At 41.6% G+C, this 21,013-nt stretch overlaps 1 protein-coding gene across 3 annotated transcripts in view; it reads left to right on the forward strand.

The window, feature by feature from the left end:
- Nucleotides 1-21,013, forward strand: part of TFEC (transcription factor EC) — a 134,814-nt gene that overhangs the window by 88,469 nt on the left and 25,332 nt on the right. For 2 of the 3 annotated variants that reach the window (XM_083574668.1, XM_083574669.1), the window contains exons 1-3: nucleotides 14,537-14,814; nucleotides 15,326-15,571; nucleotides 16,766-16,861. In XM_083574668.1, coding sequence (XP_083430794.1) covers nucleotides 14,782-14,814; nucleotides 15,326-15,571; nucleotides 16,766-16,861 — 375 coding nt within the window. In that variant the 5' untranslated portion in view covers nucleotides 14,537-14,781. Of the gene's footprint in view, nucleotides 1-14,536; nucleotides 14,815-15,325; nucleotides 15,572-16,765; nucleotides 16,862-21,013 lie in introns of those variants that run through there. The other variant, XM_083574670.1, reaches the window with a different exon arrangement.

The following is a 21,013-nucleotide window of genomic DNA, read 5'->3' on the forward strand; positions in this document are numbered from 1 at the left end:
AGGAAATAAGCAGCTATCCTATCTTTAAAAGACATCTGAAGGCAGCCCTGTTTAGGGAAGTTTTTAATATTTAATGCTGCACTGTTTTTAACACTTGATTGGTAGCCGCCCAGAGTGGCTGGGGAAACGCAGCCAGATGGGCAGGATATAAATAATATCCCCACCAACCAGCATTGCTAATGATCAGAGATGATGGGAGTTGCAGTCCAACCACCTCTGGAGGACGACAGGTGCTCAGTCCCTGCTATACACAGTGATGCGAGAGAAGATACGTATGCATGTCTTTAATAAAAGGAGCTCTCAGGCACAAAAATAAAACCAGAAGAATGGGAAGCTGCAAGTGAGGATATGGCACTGCTTTGCTGAGAGAGGTACCTTCAAACACCTGAACCATCTCACAAATGGGAGGGATTTCTGATGGCACACAGAAATGTCAACAGAATGGCGGAGTATAGGATTTGCAGTATCAACCAGGAACTATCAGTGCTTGTGAATATGCTATATTTCTGATACCATTATAATGATCTCTTTTATGATGAATGGACATCTAATTACTTGAATGCTGCCAATTCACATGATTTAGTTGACGTGGCAGTTGCATGTCGAGGTCCCCAGGGCCACCCCAATAACTCACACATCACACAGAATTTTTGTTTAAGATTTTTGGCATAATTTTGGCCACAACTTTATTAAAATACAAATTTGTGAGTGGTTGCTTAGGCATTGGTTGCGACTATCTGCCCCCACCATGGGGGACAGACTGACATTCCGCACGATGCGAAAGTCAGAATAGGGGAATACACTTGGGGGTAGCGTCGGAGCAGGGAACCTGCCCTCAGCCCTCCCCAAATGCAACCAGGAGCTCATTGCTATGGCCCGAGCCCTCTTGACAGAGTGGACAAGCAATAGTTAGCCCCCAATTCCTTTAACGGAATCCCTTGCAGCAGCAGCAGCATTAGAGGGGCAGGCACAGCCAATCCATGCCCCTCAACCAACCAAACCATAAACCAATGCCTAACCACGAACCTTACAAGTTGTGACGATTTGCTACGCAGTAGGCAAAAACCAAATGGCCCCAGCCAATCAGCCAGATGGACAAAATTCCTACCGGGCCCCTGCCCCAAAGCAGACGACCCCATGACAGGCATAGCAAGGTCAAAGCGAACAACCCTATTCTAGGGAGGGAGGGACGGGCAATCCGATGCATGGGCGAAAAGAGGAAGCCCTAGCCTCGTGCAAGAAGTTTTAGCATTTCTGGCTGTCAATCAACAAATGGCAACATTAACTTCTTCCCAACAACAAGGGAAGCCCCAATCGCATCAGTGGCCAACGGTCAATTAGCCCGCCCCCAACTTTGGAGTGTCCTGGCGGCCCCCACCGCAACACATGCTCTCCGTGAAGGAGAACACGCTTTACATGTGTCCACTCGCTCTTTGCTAAATTCTGCTCATGAACTCTGCTTTGATTATTTTCTTACACATTCAGTCTGTCATTTAAGCTACCTGCACTACCAGGGTCCGCTATGACCTGAACACAAGATATTAATTTAATTGACTTACTTTTTACAAGAGATTAATAGATTTTCAACTTACATTACACTGTTGTTTTGTAAGTTGCCTTGGTCCATATTCTAAGATGCCTTTCTTCTGATTTAAAATGCAGAATTTTGAAATTTTTAGGTCCTCCATTCATTCACATCTATTTCCTCCTTCAAAGTTACCTATGTGCTCAAGTGTTTCCGCACACTGGTGAAACCCTTCCCAAAATGAACCTCTTGATGCAACCATGCGCAGCACTGGATGAAGTTTGTGTTTTCCTCGAAGGGTTTTATCGATGCACAAAAGTACATCTGCACACAGGACAAAATTGAAAGATGCAACTGAACAGGAGGAACTGAAAGCAGTGAGAAACTGCATGTGCACAAAGCCTGAAAATAAAAAGTGGATTATTATTGGATTTTTAATCCTTTGGCACAGTTCAATAAACAACAACTGTAATTTAAAATCCTAAAATCTCAGGATAAATTCAAATGGAGGAATTTCTGGGGAATCTCTAGTTTATCTGTCGATATGCATTTTTGTCTTTTGCAGTACATTCAACAGCAAGTCACAGTTTTGCATGCTTAGAAATGAATGAAATATAACAACTGTGAAGGATGGTAACTTCCTATTCCTCCTTGCTTACTTCCTTTTCAAAATGGTGATCAGGAAAGATTTTCTAGGAGATATGATCATGCCAGTTACAAACCTAAAGTGGCTCAGCCATTTTCCATTTACTCTATTCTTTTTGTTTGAGGTTATGAAGGCTTTCTTCAGGCAAAAGGCGAAGTGTTTCGGTGTGAGAGTTCATCTCAATCTATTCGCTCTCTTGTCAAACACAAATGTCAAATCAACAGCACTAAAATGGTTTTTTGTGAAGGGGAAGAAAAATAATGTCTACAGCAATGTGAGCAGAACCTTTGGAAGTGAAAATGAAACTTCAGTCGTTAACATGAAAGTCGTGCTGCAGGAATTGAAAATGTAAGTTAAGTTTAGGTAGCCTGGAGACTGAAATGTTAATTTGTCACATGTGAAATTTCAGTTTCTAACACAGGAGAGGCAGAACTTCAAGTAACAGTGGAAATGTTGAAGTTCATAGTAGTGAAATTTCTTTTATCTTTTGGGACATATCACTTTGTACCATATTTTAAGCTCTTGTGATCAGAACAGAGTACTATGCATTACTCATCTATCTATATTTGTATCTCAGACTTATTCCAAGGACCTCAGGGTGGTATAAGGATGATCTTATTTTATCCCCAGTTAGTATAAAAGAGACCTGATGACTTGAGTACAGTGAACTGGTAAATTTTGTGCCAGAGTGAGAACTTGAACCCACATCTCTTTGAACCTAGGTCAGCTTTGTATCTGGGAACCTTCTTCCCTGTTAAATCTTGCTTTCATCTGGTAGGGAATTATTTTTCCCAGTGAGAGCAGTTAAAATAGCATTTCTTACATCCTTTTAGGCCCCTCGTAAAATTGATGAGCATTGCCATTCAATTGGTGTGCATGTGCACTACGTCTTGTGATCAGTTATGTGGAATGTGGCTTACCAGCCCTCCCCAATGTCTTATTCAAGTTGGCAGGCCTACTGCCCATCGGCAGAGGTAAAATCCTTGGTAGCAGATGCAGTGTGTTTGGTCTGTCTCTTTAACAAACATGCCTAGTCTTTAGAAGAAACTCCCCCCCCCCCCCGCTCTTTGGATGTGGTTCCTTCCAGAGCTGAGAGGGAACTAGGTGGAACCTTAGTCATGCCCATGTAGCATGTCCTAGCCGATGTGCTGAATGTTGTTGTTTATTGGTATTCACCAATAAACACAACTATCAAAGTATCCTGACTCCTGCTGCTCTTGGTACTTCTACCATCCTCATACGTTTTTTGGGAGGGTGACTATGGAAAGAGTATTCTTTGTGGCAGCCTCTAAGTCATGGGTAGGCAAACTAAGGCCTGGGGGCCAGATCTGGCCCAACCACCTTCTAAATCTGCCCCATGGATGGTCCGGGAATCAGCATTTTTTTTACATGAGTAGATGTGTGCTTTTATTTAAAATGCATCTCTGGGGTTATTTGTGGGGCATAGGAATTCATTCATTTCCCCCCCAAAAAATATAGTCCGGCCCCCACAAGGTCTGAGGGACAGTGGACTGTCCCCCCGCTGAGTCTAAGTTGTAAAATTATGTCCCCATAGTATTGCATCTTCAGTGTATAGCTTGTATGCTGAAGATGCAGTTCTTTACGGACATTTGATATTATTATTATTATTATTATTAGGCACTTAGTAGCTGCTTTTTAAAATGAAAAGTAATCTCAAAGCAACTTATGTAATATAATCAAATAATATGCATGCACTCTATGCTCGGTTGCCCTGGAAGAAGACTTGGAAACTTCAAACTTCCACCAGGAGGGTCCTCCCTGGCTGTTCTTAACATCCAAAAGGAGACAGTATTTCAGATGCTTTAGACACTAGTGTGAGCTACACACCAGTTGTGGTTGTAATTTGTTTTAAATTGTTTCCTATGCTGCATTTTATATTGCTGTGACCTGCCCTGAGATTTTCTGGTGAAGGGTAGGTTATAAACAACATCTGTTCCCCACCCTTGGTTTAGATACCAAACTTGGGTCTCCAGATGTTTTTGGACTACAATTCCCATCATCCCTGACTGCTGGCCTTGCTAGCTAGGGATAATGGGAGTTGTAGTCCAAAAACAGCTGGAGACCCAAGTTTGGGTAACACTGGTTTAGATAAACTGAAGGCTCGTCTGCACTTCTGCTTGCACCATGCGTAGAAAGCATGAGTCCAAGTCATTTTCCACTTGTCCAATGCTTTCGAGTGGCTTTGCCTTTGCCCGGCTGCTTTTCCTTAGAAAACCCACTTTTTAGCTCTAAATCAGAACAAACGGTAATCTGGAGAAAACCCGATTGCCATTTGTTCCAATCCAGCGCTAAACTGCAGGTTCTCCCAGGGGAAAGTATGTGCATGAGCCCTAACTGAATTGTGCTGGTAATATGCAATAGATCTATTTTTTCATTCTTATACACAGGAAGTTAATTCAGCATTGTTGTTGTTTGTTCAGTCGTTTAGTCGTCTCCGACTCTTCGTGACCCCATGGACCAGAGCACACCAGGCACTCCTGTCTTCCACTGCCTCCCGCAGTTTGGTCAAACTCACGTTCGTAGCTTCAAGAACACTGTCCAACCATCTCATCCTCTGTCGTCCCCTTCTCCTTGTGCCCTCCATTTTTCCCAACATCAGGGTCTTTTCCAGGGAGTCGTCTCTTCTCATGAGGTGGCCAAAGTATTGGAGCCTCAGCTTCAGGATCTGTCCTTCCAGTGAGCACCCAGGGCTGATTTCCTTAAGAATGGATAAGTTTGATCTTCTTGCAGTCCATGGGACTCTCAAGAGTCCCCTCCAGCACCATAATTCAAAAGCATAATTCAGCATAAAAAAGGCAAAGGGACCCCTGACCATTAGATCCAGTTGTGACCGACTCTGGGGTTGCAGCGCTCATCTCGCTTTATTGGCCGAGGGAGCCGACGTACAGCTTCCGGGTCATGTGGCCAGCATGACTAAGCCGCTTCTGGCAAACCAGAGCAGCGCACGGAAACGCCGTTTACCTTCCCGCTGGAGCGGTACCTATTTATCTACTTGCACTTTGATGTGCTTTCGAACTGCTAAGTTGGCAGGAGCAGGGACCGAGCAACGGGAGCTCACCCCGTCGCGGGGATTCGAACCGCCGACCTTCTGATTGGCAAGTCCTAGGCTCTGTGGTTTAACCCACAGTGCCACCCGCGTCCCTCTATAATTCAGCATAGATCAGATTAAAAGTTTTGGTCCATTCTTCTACAATGTACTGTTACCAAACAAATAATGTAACTGGGCGATTAAAAAATGCCTTTATGTGTGGGCATGTGCTGGGCTGTGGTTGCATATGAATGGATGGGATAAAGGGGGAAAGTGGAAGAAAGGGATTGCGAAGGATTTGCGAATCAAATGCTGCAGTTGTGTGAAAATAAATCAATACACAGTGAACGGACAAATAAATAAAAGCAATAACATGTGCATTCATGCCTTTACATTTGGGGTTAATTCACCATCCTTTCTTCTGTTGGTAATTGGAGAAGTTTCCTCCCCTTGAAAGTGCTGTGTCACTTCTTCTTCTTTATCCAAAATTCCAGCCAGAGTTCAGGAAGTTACCTCCGTCTGCTACTTCTCCTTTTCTTCTCTCTCCAGATTTACACAAACTAATTAGCCATACATTATTCACTGTCAAATATTTAATGCCCTGTTCCTTGCTCACTTGTCATTAGCAAGCTGCTTTCATTCTGGCAACAGGAGTCTGCGAGGTGGTGCTGTTTTACAGGGGCGATTATTTAAATTGCTCAAATCCAATAAAAGCGGGTAGGTAACCCAGCTGCTGAGGTATCGTGGCTTCTGGCTGTCAGTTAAGTGGCATGAACAAAATCAGTTTATGCAAGTCCACTTTAAGAAATACAAAAAACCTTGGCATTCTGTTGCCTCTTTTTTGAGAAATGATGTAGTAAAACCTTTGAGTGCCGCTGCTGCTCTTGGAGTGCTGGCTGGGATTGGTGAGAGTTGTAGTCCAAAACAGTTGGAGGGCACCACATTGGCAAAGGATGTGTATATATCTTTAATGATTACTCATAAACGTGTGTATCTTTCATGAACGCTGGTTTCGTATAAGGTTGGTAAATTCTGTGGAACTTATACTTAGCTTATTTTAGGATCTATGTTTTTTTTTATTTGCGTTGCTGTTTCTGGCATTTTTGTTTATAATAAGGGTTTCCTCTTCCTATGCACAGTGTAGTCCTGTAAAGATCTCCTCAGAGTAAATTCAATTAAGTTCAGTGGGGCTTACTCCCAGGTCACTGTGCATAGGATTGCATCTTCACTTTTCTAGTGTATGGTGAACTATGGACATAGATCAAAATTTATATCCAAATAGTTTCTTCGAAAAATGTAGTTTTCTGTTTTTGCTTGGGCATTTATTCCATGATATAATGCTAGTTTCGTGATATTTTGTTAACCTACAAAGGTAGATGTTCTCAGAATACTAATCCCCCCCCCCATTTTAAGAAGTGCATAAATGCATTTGCCCTATGTTTCAAGCTTTAATCTGAGATAGAGAATTGATCTTGACATTGCATGCAAGTTCTCGTGCATCCCCTCATGCAATGTTCAGGTGAAAAACTCTCTTCATGCTAATTGACCAAAGATTTGAAGAACAGCTGGGGACATTGGGGGTGGGACTTGCATATGAGCTCTTGCCCTATCCACACTTTAATCTTTTGCATGTTCAGGCAAAGGCAACTAACACAAACCTTCCCATTGCTTTAAGATTGCGGCTAGCTTACCAGACAAGGAATCTTTAGCACCTGTGGTATAGAAAGTAAAAAATCCAAATGGAAAGAAATGTTAGAACATTTATGACATGTCAGTGGTACTGTACAGTGGTACCTCAGGTTAAGAACTTAATTCGTTCTGGAGGTCCGTTCTTAACCTGAAACTGTTCTTAACCTGAAGCACCACTTTAGTTAATGGGGCCTCCCACTGCCACCGCGCCGCCGCTGTGTGATTTCTGTTCTCATCCTGAAGCAAAGTTCTTAACCTGAGGTACTATTTCTGGGTTAGCGGAGTCTGTAACCTGAAGCATCTGTAACCTGAAGCGTCTGTAACCTGATGTACCACTGTAGTTACATATATCCATGCTCTGGCTCAGCAAAAGGATGAAGGCATGGAACAAGGCTTCCACATTCAGGCTCTCTCACCACCTATGCAACTGGCAGCTGTGTGGCTAAGTGAGCTGAGGGTGTAGGAAATACTGATGATCAGCATCCATTTCAGTCTCACTTCAGGTCTGGGTTTGGTACCCAAATTGCCTTGGAGATCCTGGTGGGTAATCTACCATGGGACAAGGAGAGGCATAATGTGGCCCTGCAGATTCTCTGGGATGTTTTGGTAGCTTCTGATACTATTAACCAAGGTATCATATGGGATGGAGAACTTTTCTACTCCTTTCTGCATGACCTTTCTAGAAGGTTGACTTGGAGGGCTATTGTTCTGCCCCATGGTAGTTGTGCTATTGTGTGCCATAGGAATATTGTCCTCTCTGCTGTCTATAAAATCTTCCAGGCCAAAATACTTCAGATGGAAGTATGAGATATAAAGTGATTGTAATGTAAACAAGTGGGACCTGAAACAAAATGTTGCAGGACTGATTTCTCATGTTCAGCCAGCTATGTCTTCTTTCAAGGTAATTCATTCTATTAATGGCTCCTGCCCCAATAGTCAACCCATATTCCATGCCCACTAAGCATGGTTGGTTGTCAATGGATTATACAATACACACTCCTGCAAACCTTAAAGAAGAAAATATCTAGATTAGGACTCCTGATTCAAAGGAAGATAAATAATGAATACTTGCTCTAATATCTGCAAAAGGAGGAATATCCCAAGCTGTAGACTTTCCAGTTTGATATCATCCACTCTTCACAGTGGACCCCTTGGAATTGTAGTTTGGGGGCTTTGAACAGAATAGTTGTAGCGGTGTCACCAGGCTACAATTTCAAAGATTATTTGGAGGAAGCTGTGGCAATTAAAACTGCTACAAGTTTGTCGAGTAGTGTAGGCATCTACTAAATATAGGGCTGTAATCCACAAACCTTCATCCCCAAAGAGGCCTAATGGTATTATGGACATTGATCTTTGTGAAGTTAGTGTGCTTGAGGTTTTTATTGTTTTTCACGTTGCTTTGAGTCACTTCAGATAAAAGTTCTGCTTTCAAATTGCTCTTTTGTTGCTGCTTTATAGAATGAAGTGATTTGAAGCAGAAATGAAGCTTTAGAATTTTTTTTTTTAAAAAAATGCCTGAAAATAAACCAACTGATTCTTTTCATTTTTTCAGTTAGCTGGCTTGTAGTTTAGTGGGATTTGTGGGAAGCCGCAATTTCAAATATGTATTTTTAACATCAAGATCCCTTTCTTAGTGTTTTGCTGTGTGTTAATTTTGTGGGGGTTTTCCAGCCGAAGGGAAACAACTGCTGTGTCATTCAACCCATCTCTTTACCATAAATCTGATCTCCTCGTTGCCTCATTATAATGTAGTTAGTATAAGGCACAGAATCTTATTGCTTGCCTTATGAGGCAATTTCCATCTTCCATGTGGCCCCATGCAAGTTATCACTGTAATGATATTTATCTCTATCAGGGAGGCCTACATGGAAATTACAAGCTATCAGATTGTTTATACCGGTGAGTACATATTTAAGAACAGCTTTCTGGTAATTGTTGTTTATTACATTTTCATCCTGCACTTCCTTCAGGGAAGTGGAGGATAACAATTCATGGTTCTCCTCCTCCCATTTTATTTGCACAGCAACCCTATGAGCTAGATTAGCTTGAGAGATTGTGGTTGGTGGTGCTGTGGGTTAAACCACAGAGCCTAGGACTTGCCGATCAGAAGGTCAGTGGTTCGAATCCCCGCTGCGGGGTGAGCTCCCGTTGCTTGGTCTCTGCTCCTGCCAACCTAGCAGTTCGAAAGCACGTCAAAGTGCAAATAGATAAATAGGTACCGCTCCAGCGGGAAGGTAAACGGCGTTTCCGTGTGCTGCTCTGGTTTGCCAGAAGCAGCTTAGTCATGCTAGCCACATGACCCGGAAGCTGTACACAGGCTCCCTCGGCCAATAAAGCAAGATGAGCGCCGCAACCCCAGAGTTGGCCACGACTGGACCTAATGGTCAGGGGTCCCTTTACCTTTTACCAAGTGAGGAGGCTGAATGGGGGTAACTGAACTTGGATCTCCTCAGTCGTGGCCCTTCTCTGGCTCTCAAATCTTCCATTAGTCTCCTATAAATTGTCTTCTATCCAATTAGTCCTCTGATATGCATCCTACAGTTTGCCTTACCCATTATTCCTAAATGTATTGAGTTGGTGTATACATTGCCATCACCATATAGATCAGCATCTACATGACACGTTTCTTGCCTTCTGGCTATACACTTTGGTACAACTCATCAGGTGTGCTAGGAATATGTGTAAGATTTCATGTCTACGATCCACGTCACTGTGATTCACCAATGGGCAGGTAGAAAGTCAGGATGCAATGGAATGGTCTTGACTTTCAAGGGATTCTTGTGCCTTGTAGAGGCAAGCTCATCTGAACAAGATAGGGGATCGTTACTTTAGCAATTCCTTTTAATGCATAAGCTAGCAGTTACAGTTAGCAAGTTCTCAGCTATGTTTGAAATTCACTAAAAGCTTAGAATACCATTTTGTCCAGGGTTACCATATTGAGGGTTTGGAACCAGCTATGGCTAAACAAGAGGCCATATTTTGATCTAATAGCAGATATCTCAAAAAACAACCATTGGAGCTTCCTGTACAGTGGTACCTCTGGTTACGTACTTAATTCATTCCGGAGGTCTGTTCTTAACCTGAAGCACCACTTTAGATAATGGGGCCTCCCGCTGCCGCCACACGATTTCTGTTCTCATCCTGAAGCAAAGTTCTTAACCCAAGCTACTATTTCTGGGTTAGCGAAGTCTGTAACCTGAAGCGTATGTAACCTGAGGTACCGCTGTATATCTTTTCATTTTCTCAGACTTTTAGGATACCACTGTAATGTTGACTGTTTTGTGCTGCCTTTGTGACATTGTGGGCATACAGTTTAATTATGTGCTGTTCACACTGATGCATTAAGTGTGGCATCCAGCTAAGTTTTATTCAGAGTAAATGTGACTAAGTTTGGTCCCTTAATTTCAGTGGGTCTACTCTGAGTAAATCATAGCTGAATGCTCCTTAATTTTGTTTTCTCCTTTCTGGGGTATGATTGAAGGCCAGTGCAATGCAAAAATGAATGGGTTAGGCTTAGAAACAGTAGCTGGCCCAAGGCCATCTAGTTAGCCCAAGCAGAATTTGAACCCAGGTTGCCCTGTCCAAGTCCAACGCTTTATCTATTTCATCATTACCCTGGCTTTTTGTGCTGGCTTATTGGTCTTACAGCAGCACTGTACGGATTTTGACATCTAAAGATAGCTCTCCTTGCTTGAGCTATAATAGACGAAGGTTTAATAATGCCTGACAGCTATGATAGATAAAGAATCTCTCTCTTTCTGCGTGTCTCCTTCTTACACATACACACACATTTACAGATGCAGACTATTTTTAGGATGTTGGTATTAAAATAGACAGCTCAATAATACATTTTGAGTGGCCTATGCAGTAAAAAGGGGTGGTGTGTGTGGGGGAACCATGAAAATAGTTATTGCTTGAATCTGCTTCCCTTTGTTCAAAATTTGTTGAAGAGTATGATGTCAAAAGGTTAAATTGAATGTAAAAGACTATATTTAATGTCACATGAGTGTTTTGTTTTAACTTCAAAGCTTCTTCACATAGTAACTTTTCTTCAGGACAAGATGTGTTCCTCGGTAATTGCTCTTCATTGAGATGAATATAAAGGAAGTTCTATCTTCAGAGTAAAGATTTGAGAAAAGAAAGTATTACAAGTTTTTTATATATAAAAAATCAGCTATAAAATTTATAGGCTGATCACGTGAGTTGATATGGTGCTGTAAGCACCATTTCCTAACATTTGGTATAAGTTCCTCAGAAGAGCAAATCCTCCAAGTGTCTCTATTTTCCAGGGATGTCCCAGATTTAGAGAAGCCATCCCAGTTTCTGATTTGATCCTGGAATGTCCCACTTTTCCTTAGGATGTCCCTATTTTTGTTGGAGAAATGTTGGCGTTATCTGACCCCCAAGCTGTCTGAAGGCAATGCTGTGTAGGGATGTTTTTTTTTTAATGTTTTATTATGTTTTTATATAAGTTGGAAGCTGCCCAGAGTGGCTGGGGCAACCTAGTAAGATGTGTGAAATTAGTAGTAAAATAATCATTATGGAATGGGATGTCCCTGTTTTCATTGGAGAAATATTGGAGGGTATGCAAGAGAGAACTATCTATTCTCTTTAGGTTGAGAAGGTTTTATTACCACCTCCTTTAGGTTTTACTTATTTAACATATTTTCATACAATGAAAGGTGTACAATGCAAATTCCTGCATTGCACTAGATGACCCTCAGGGTCCCTTCCAACTCTACAATTCTGTGATTCTATGATTCTACAGAGTTGGCATTAAAAACACAACAATAAAACCACATACACATAAACAGAATACAGTGGTACCTCGGTTTTCGAACACCTCTGTAGTCGAACATTTCAGAACTTGAACGCCAAAAACCCGGAAGTAAATGCCTTGGTTTTCGAATGCACCTCAGAGGTCAAACAGGAAAAGCAGCTTCTGTTTTGAGTTTTCTGTATTGAGGCTTCCATTTTGAGGCTTCCACTTTCAGTTTTCGGTCTTTGAACGTTTTAGAACTCAAATGGACTTCCCAAACAGATTACGTTCAAAAACTGAGGTACCACTGTAGTAATTTAAACCCATAGATACTAAAAGTCAGAAAAGGCCCAGCAGTGTCAGTGCCTGCCTCCATTCAGAGTGAATTTGGTTCTGAATTGGTCACCTAGCAATTCCCCACATCACCAGCATTATGCAAGAATGGCTACTTGGTCATAAGTTAGCTAAGCCATCTAGTGATGGCCATGAATTTGGATGGCATTAAAAGAGGATGGGGCAAAATATTGGAGGATAAGTCTATCAGTGTCTCCTAACCACATGTATTACTTTTGCGGCTGCAGGCAGTAGGCCTCTGAATACCAGCTGCTGGGAATCTCAAGGGAGGAAAGTGTTGTTGTGTATATGTCTTACAGGCTCCCCAGAGGCATCTGGTTGGCCAGGATGATAGGCTGGGTGGTGCTTTAGCTTGTTCCTGCATGACTTTCATTATGTAAGTGCCTGGAAGATCCTTAAGGTCCACATTCAGAATTTGTGCTTCCCACAAGCGGCAAAGTCTGTACATGCACTTCTCACAGTTCCTTTCATGCCTACTTGGAATGAAAAAGTCCAACTCCGGCCTGGTCCTGCACAAGCCTCAAAGTCACATATTGTGGGAAATCAAATGTTGCTGTTGAATGCAATTACAGTGGTACCTCAGGACCTCGTTCTGGAGGTCCGTTCTTAACCTGAAACTGTTCTTAACCTGAGGTACCACTTTAGCTAATGGGGCCTCCCGCTGCTGCCATGCAATTCCTATTCTCATCCTGAAGCAAAGTTCTTAACCTCAGGTACTATTTCTGGGTTAGTGGAGTCTGTAACCTGAAGCGTCTGTAACCTGAGGTACCACTGTAGTTTATCATTGTACCACACAGATGGACAACATGTGGCTTTCCAGATTTTGTTGGACTCTTCCATTAGCCCCAGCCAGTACGAACAATGGCCAAGGATGATGGGCGGTACACAAGTTTCTCATCCTTGTTGCAAAGCATACATAGCTCTAGTTCTGGTGAGCCAGATGATGTTAAAAACTTCCCATATTTTATATTTAGTTGCTGTGCTGCTTTTAACAAGCAGGAACAGATCAACCAAATGTTTTGAAGAGGTTAGCTGCTTGTCAGATGTGTGCTGCTTTCCCTTAGTTTGAAATGTGATGTCTTCATTGTACAAATTGCCAGCTTTTTTAGCAAAGATTCCTATTCTTATGTTTATTAACACATTTGTAGTTCTTTTTGTTTATGTAAAGGAGGAAAAGTCCTAACAGTGCGAGAGACCTACAGAAAATTTGAAACTGAAAACATGCAGGCAGGAGATGTTGCAAAAGTTTTACAGTAATTTGTCTGTTATGTCAAGACAAATATAGTACCCAAAAGGCAAAGATTAAAGCTGCACACTGACTAGGGAGGGAGCCTCCATTTGAGACAGTGAATGTGCAAACATGCAGAGGATTGGTTGCACATGTTTCTGACATTTAGCTGTGATCTCTGAACTGCATGTGGTGGCTCTGAAAAATAAAGAGATCATAATGGTCTGGATCTGAGTTTCACTGTAGAATGTTACACACCCACACACCCACACACCCCATCACATGTGAGTGTTTTCTTCAGTTTTGATAAATGCATACAGTTTTGGTTTCATTGATCTGAGGTAGTTCAGATGGATAGATAAACTGTTGTGCTTGAGAGCTAAAGGCTTGGATTCAAATTATGGCCCAGTTTCAGTAATGACATGACCATGCAAAGTTAAGTACATAATTGAGTTCAAATGCCAACTTAGCTGTCCTACTAAAAGAAAAGGGAAGTCAAGGCTGCAGTCCTATATACACTTTCCTGGAAGTAAATCCCTCCGAATTCAGTGGGGCTTACTTATGGGTATACATGTATAGGACTGGTTGGGTTGAGACCAGTGTCAATTTTGGTTTGATTGAGAAACAGTGTAATCTTAGATAAGGCTTGCAAACTTGTTTTCTATGCCATAAGTGGACATACTTTTATTTTTGCTGTGGAGGATTCATGGAATAAAGATTAGGGGATAATGGACTTGGGAAGACTCACTAAAGGCATTTCAGACAAGATTAGGTTAACCTTGTTTATAAATTATAATGTTTGGTAATGACTGAAAGTAAGAATAGCAAGATGGACAAGGTACATAAATAATGTACTGTGGTGACAGCAATGGGTGCCTGAGACTGATCCTTTGAATCAAATTTCCTTGAAAATTAATTTGGTTGAAATAACTTTTGGCTAATTTAGAATGGAAGTAGAATTGTACGCTACAATTAATTCCAAAACATTATGATGTGTATAAAAATGTATACTCTTATGCAATTCTTTTAAGATCGCATAAATCTTTTGCCTTTTACAAAATTTGTGGAATATAAGCACACATGTTTTGAACTGTGATAGTTTAAGTGGAAAGAAAACAAAACGAGAGCTGTAACACTGTTTTTTAAGTCTTAAGGGTCATTTGAAGAAAACCTATTAGATGAAATTTGTCATTAGTCATACTATAATATTGCAAGAAAGCCAGAGGGTGAATGTGACAGTACATATTTGTGTACTCAGTATCCCTGTAGTGGGTAAATTGTAGGAATGTGGCAAGGATCTGAGATGGGAGTTGTTTGAAGTAGTGGCTGTCAATCAGCACAATCAAAGGATGGCCTGCTCTGACACAATTAGCTGATTTGGGCATGACCACTTAATTTATAAGGTCTCTCTGGCTGCTTGAAAGCTTTATCAGTCCTTAACAGGAGCATCGAGAATACCACATTGCTTGAGGTTGGTCAGGGATAATCTACTGCATTGTTTTTGGATTATTTGATAGTGCCGAACTTAAAAATGCCTCATCTGACAGATTGCTCTTACTATCAGGTGAGCTATTGAAAATAAGTGCTAGTTTGGGTGCTGTTTCTCATTTTACTAATGAAGAGCAATGATGTAGTTTGTATCTAATGGAAGTCTCTATTGGCAGATTATGCAGTGATCTTTGTACACATTAGGCATGGGTTTCAACTCAAACTTGGTGTAAAAACAATGTTCAAAGGTATGCTGAGGTTACTCTGCGTTCTTGAAATTTCATTCTTTCCTGAGATGATTGTTTCTGTGGCTGGAGAATTAACTGTATAATTAATTTGGGGAGCAGAGAAGATTGAATGGATTTCTTGAAGGCTGGGGTTCTCTGTTTGCTTATGGAAGTAGCATTGTCCAGTTAAACTACCATGCTTCTGTATAACTTAGCGGACATAGATCTTGTATAGCTTGTAGGTCACAGTGTCAGCCAGTTTCCATGACTTGCAATTTAGTTGCTCACAACTGTATTATTAAAGGTCCTCGAGCCTAATCTAAGAGAAATTGTACTTCATCGTTTTCTTTTCTTCCATAGGTCCAGACCCACTTGGACAATCCATCTAGGTATCACGTTCAGCAAACTCAGAGGCATCAAGTGAAGCAGTACCTAACGCTGGATGCGAAGCTGTCTAGCCAAAGCCTGTCATCTCATTCCCATTCAATCCATTCTTCAGCAGCTATGCCCATATTAAGGAGCGGGCATATGCCTCCGACCAACATCAGCACTCCTGGGAGTCCAGTGACCAAGTTATTAAGTCTTGGAGGAGAACAAGAAAATGCGGTATGTCATAGAGCTGTGAAATAGTCTAAGGCCTCTTGAATGTTGGTTTGCCAAATTAGATGGAGCTCACAAGATGGGGGAAAGGTCTCCCATTTGTTCAGCATTGCTACACCTAAATATGCCTGAGTTAAACTACATTTGTTGAGTGAGATCTGGAGGCTTATGCATGAAATTCCATGTCATCACTGTGGATTTGCACCATTGTCAACGGTCCTTTTATAATCACGTAAGCATTGCTTAAAGAGATGTTTGCTCTCTGATGTGATAAGGGGTGATTAATTCAACATCAAGTCTCGGGACTAAAGAAAACCTCCCAAATTTGCACAGGTTGGAGCCAGATTTAGTCATGCTTAGAGCAGACCTGAAGGAATGGGTTTCCCAAACCCAAAACTGACTGTGCAGGCAGTTTGAATAGCCTCCAATAAGGCTACAGACCCACTTTTATGACAAACTAAGACCTAAGTTTGGATTCAAACCTACCATTGTTAATTACAAACTATAGGATTTTATAGCAGCCCCTTGTTCCAGTAAATAAGGACTGCAGAGTTTTTACATGATATATGCATATAAATACCAAATAGAGCTCATATTCTGCATGCATAGCTACATTCTGGGCTGCTACTAGAAACCACCCCTTTCTCAATCTTGGAATCTTTTCAGACTGTGAATTTAAAGTCCTATGTATATGTTGCCTTCCTCATTTATGTGACTTGCATTGCCATTGAAAATTTACCTTCCCCCAGTATGAGTTTGCTTCAGTTGTAGGGCTCTCATTGGGGGGGGGGATTGGTCCCAAAGTATTAATTTTGGAAGGACATAAATATTTCCAAAATGCTTTGAATGTGAGGATACTTTTATTCACAGTTATCCTTTCCCCTGCATGCTCATCTTCAGCACTATTTTGTTCCTTATTTGCTGTTGTTCCCCCACTGAATTAGTCACAAACAGGTGATCCTAGCTTAATCATAGGTCAATTTATAAATGAGATGCTGTTATGATGCTATTCAGCCAAACAGTATTGGCTATCATCATCATTTCATTTGTATGCCTCTTCTGAAAGTGATTCTGATCACAAAGAGAATTCTTTTATCAAAGGATTAGTGTTTGTTCTTTTTTTTAAAAAAAGTGAATATTTGTAGAATAAGTTCCTCTGTTCACCATCCTCTTGCATTCATTGACAACTTCTTTTATTAGATGGAGGACGTTATCGATGACATAATCAACATGGAATCTAGTTTTAAGGATGAAGGGATAGGTTGCTCGGAAACACCGCTTCTCTTGCAAAGCACTGTAAGTAATTGACACTTCCCTTTCAAAAAAAAGTAATGAAGAATACAACTGAGAACTGTAATTCATTGTTGCACAAAGGTGATATTTGTTCTCTGGCTTCCTCTCTTGCATAAAACTATCTGAGAAAATTATCCTTTCCACTGACAAATTTCAGGATGGTGGAATGAGCAATAGAATGCTATCTTGTTACAAAGGTGTATATATATCTGTGTTATAGGCTATCTCTGCTGATAGGAACTCATGTTTCCCTTTTTACAATGCACTGATTATATATCTTGATTTCCTTGACAATTTATAATCAAATGTTTTAACACTCAGTAAGCTCAGATGCTTTTTAAGAACATACCAGAAGTAATAAATGCCTAACAAACCTGATATTCAGCAACTGATTTAACATTTGCCTCAAACATGGAAAAATGTTGTAAGGCCAAAATAAGCTGTGTTTCTCTACTTAAGTAATAGTTTCAAACATTCAAAAAATGTTGAACCTATTGTCACTGAGCATCAAAAAGAATGGAACAGATCCCTTTGTATACCTTTAAGTTAACCATTTTATTTATTGTGTTATTATTAAAATTTATAGGCTGCCTTTCAACCCCAACCCCACCATCTCCACTTTCCCAAGCTGATTCACAAAAACATATGAAATGTGCTCAAGAAACCAGCTGATCAAATTATAAAATTCATGCCATCAATTGCATGCAAATTATTAAAATTCATAAACAATGAAACTGATACCACAATTTCCTCCCCCCCCCCCGGCTGCCCCCACATGCATAGAGATCCTGCAGTTCTGATCTCCCAGGCTCAGGTTTCTAATTGCACCCTAGTTAGTGCTATTTGTATGAGCAGTTTCTCGTCAGTGATTACCACGATCTTCAAAGCTGAGTACATCTTTGCTGGGAAAGGACCAGACTAAATATTAACAGCGCCTTATCTTGGGTAACTGGAAAAGGCTGCACAAGACAACAGCAAGGCAAAAGTCTTTGTTGGCACATTTTACACTAGATGTACTTAAAAGTCCAAGGAAGACTCAAAGGTCACCTTGATATTTGAGGCTCAGCATTGCATTTCCAGGTTCCGCTCACAAGATTTGCACAAAGAGAAATGGCCGCGACAAGCAAGCAACGTACTACTGTGAAAACAGGTAGCCATCAATATTCCTTCCTACTGTGCAGATCAAAATAAATATGAGACGTTTCCCTTCAGCTTAGAAACTCTGCCTAAAGAACAAAGGGGGTTAGGCTTGGCTGGCAAACCCTGCCAAAAGGAGCTTGTGAAATTCGGACAGAGGAGCAGGGAGGACTGACTATGGAATAGAATCAGATGTGCCTCTCCATAGCTCAGGAGACTCTTGCAAGGAGAGGGCTGCATACATACTGGACTGATCACTGCTAAGGAACTATTTTGCACTTCGGACTTCATTTGTGGCAGTCCCAACTCCCCTCTCATGAATTGCTACGAACATGGTTGCAATTAATATAAGATACTGTATTGGAGATGGCATTTAAATTCATGCCAGTTTCCAAAGCAAGCTTCACAATGTTCTGAGCATTTAGCGGACCCAATTGCGCAGAGACAGGACAGAATGGAGCAGCTCATAGAGACACAGTGCGCCACGCACTTTACGATGATGTGCTGGTTGTTTCGTCGTCTGCCAGCACTGCAGAGCAACATTTTCACCTTAGTCCATGACTTTTTGTGTTGTTGGGATGCTTCTATTTTGATTGGTTGGTTGGTTGGTTGGTTGGTTGAATTTACATCAGCAATCTTTATTATGGTCCAGAGACCCAACAAATTGATTGAATTTATATACTGCCCTATACCTGGGGGTCTCAGGGCGGTTCACAGAATAAAATCAAGATATAAAACCACAAAATAATCAAAATAAAAACAACAACCCAATAGCCCCCCCCCCCAAAAAACACCCACATTTTAAAAGGGCATAGGATGTCAATTTAATCAACCAAAGGTCTGGTTAAAAAGGAACGTTTTTGCTTGGTGCCTAAAGGTGTATAATGAAGGCGCCAGGCAAACTTGCCTGGGGAGAGCATTCCGCAGACGGGGAGCCATTGCAGAGAAGACCCATTCTCACGTTGCCACCCTCCGAACCTCTCGAGGAGGAGACACATGAAGGAGGGCCTCAGAAGGTGATCTCAGGGTCTGGGTAGGTTCATCTGGGAAGAGGCAATCCTTGAGGTATTGCTAGTTTTAATGTATGTACGTGTTTGCTTAAAGTATTGTAAGCTGCTTTGAGTTGCGGTGGCAAAAAAGCAACTAATAAATTTAAATGGTGATAATAATGTGGGGCGTATGGCATGGAGCTGTGCCTCCTGGCACCACCCTCAATATCATGTGCCACTATATTGTCCAGGGAAAGTCTGCAAAGGGGGCTCCTAAATATCAGGAAGTATACTTCATTGTAGGCACTCCATGTGATCAGGAACCCTGCTTGCAGTGCCAGCATTCAAACAACCGCTGATACCCTGGGGCCATTTTGCAGGGTCTGGACAAACCACTACTCCACCCTCTGTGAGTTATCCCTACACATGGAGGGAATGTATGTATATGGCCAATGTCTATACCACAAACCAGCTTTGAAAATGTTAATATGGGTCCAGGTACTAACCAGCCACCTCTGTGAACATAACATTCTGCAACTATTTTTGTGTTCCAAAACTAGACCTACTCTCAGATTTCATAAAACCCAGATCTATGTCTGCCAAGCGACAAGATGTCCTGCTCTGTGGTATTTACCGGTGTGAGGGGCTTCATGTGGTCTACTGTCGGTGAAGAGACTTTTGTTAATTATGTGTGTGAGTGGTGCATATTGTTCCCAGCCCTTGCAAACGCCACTGAAGACTGTGTGTTACACATTTGTCCTTGGATCGGCCCATTTCCTTATCTCCTCTATAAATGCCATCTGAAGAGGCTGGTGAATATATGCCGTTGAAGTGTATTCCATGGTAATTTAGTAGGAACGAAAGGAAGGCTGTTCCCTTCCTTCCTGTTGAGCGTTCAGCCTTTGAAATGTAGGTGAAAGCTGTAAAGGGAAGCATTCCTTGCTCGAGTGCTCGGATTTTATTCTAGAGCTGCCAGTCACTTATAAATAGAAATGTGATGGGCCTAACCAATTCACACTGTACTTTAAAAGAAAGGCGAAAAAAAAGAGAGGAAAGGGGATTTGTTAATCTTTTAAAAGAGAAGAAGACGTTTCTCATAACATGTGCCACACGTTCAGTGTGCACTGCGATCTGAAATGGCATGTTATGCCATACGTCGGGTGGGCATTTCTTTTGCTGCCCCCAAAGAGATGGGTACCAATTTGAGTGCTGAACCATCTCCTTTAAAAAGTTGTTTCCATTATTGAAATTGGGAAGAAGACTCTTCCCAAATGGGGGGACCATTGTAGTGGAATACCTCTACTTATTTTCTCTTGGGGGAGGAAATCCATTCCATAGGGAAAGGGGCAATGTTAGGTTTCCTTCTATTGTTTGATGGGAAGGGGCTCTTGATCTCCTACTTTGGAAACAGCAAAAAATCTGACACAAAGTGCAACTGCTTGAAGAGAGACTTTGAAAAAATGGCTGGTGGGAAGTTGCTGCCATCCTATAAGGAAAAGGTCAGTCCTGCTTTCAAGAAAGGTGTCTTCTGCTGGAAATGAGATTGGTATACACTTGCCATTGATAGCTTAGCACTGAGATGCCATGTCATCATTATATACTCCAGTCTGGTTCCAATGGGGAGAAATGAACCACATGGTGGTCACTAAGCAGCTCCTGACTTAGTCTATTATGGGCTTTTCCAGATCATGAGAACATGGCAGTGGTGTTAGCCCATCTAGTTTGTTCAGTGTCCTCCTGAATCCTCTTCAGGATTCCCCCATCATGTGCAAGGGGGACAGTGGGAAGGATGGGCCCCAGCTACACGCCCTTCAACAAGTCACTGGTCTGGTTTGCACAACATGGTAAACCAAACTATGGCTTAGTCAGGCTCACGCGAATGTGCAAACCCTGGGGATAAAGCTTGCAGTCACTTTGCTCCTGATCCTTTTTGATTTTGCACATGCTGAGCTAAACCAAGGTTTGGCTTAATGTTTCACTGACTAGCTTAACCACAAACCTAGATTCAGACGATACATTAAGCCAAATA

Source organism: Podarcis filfolensis (genome assembly GCF_964270895.1).
Source record: "Podarcis filfolensis genome assembly, chromosome: 10".
In the NCBI taxonomy this organism is placed as follows: domain Eukaryota; kingdom Metazoa; phylum Chordata; class Lepidosauria; order Squamata; family Lacertidae; genus Podarcis; species Podarcis filfolensis.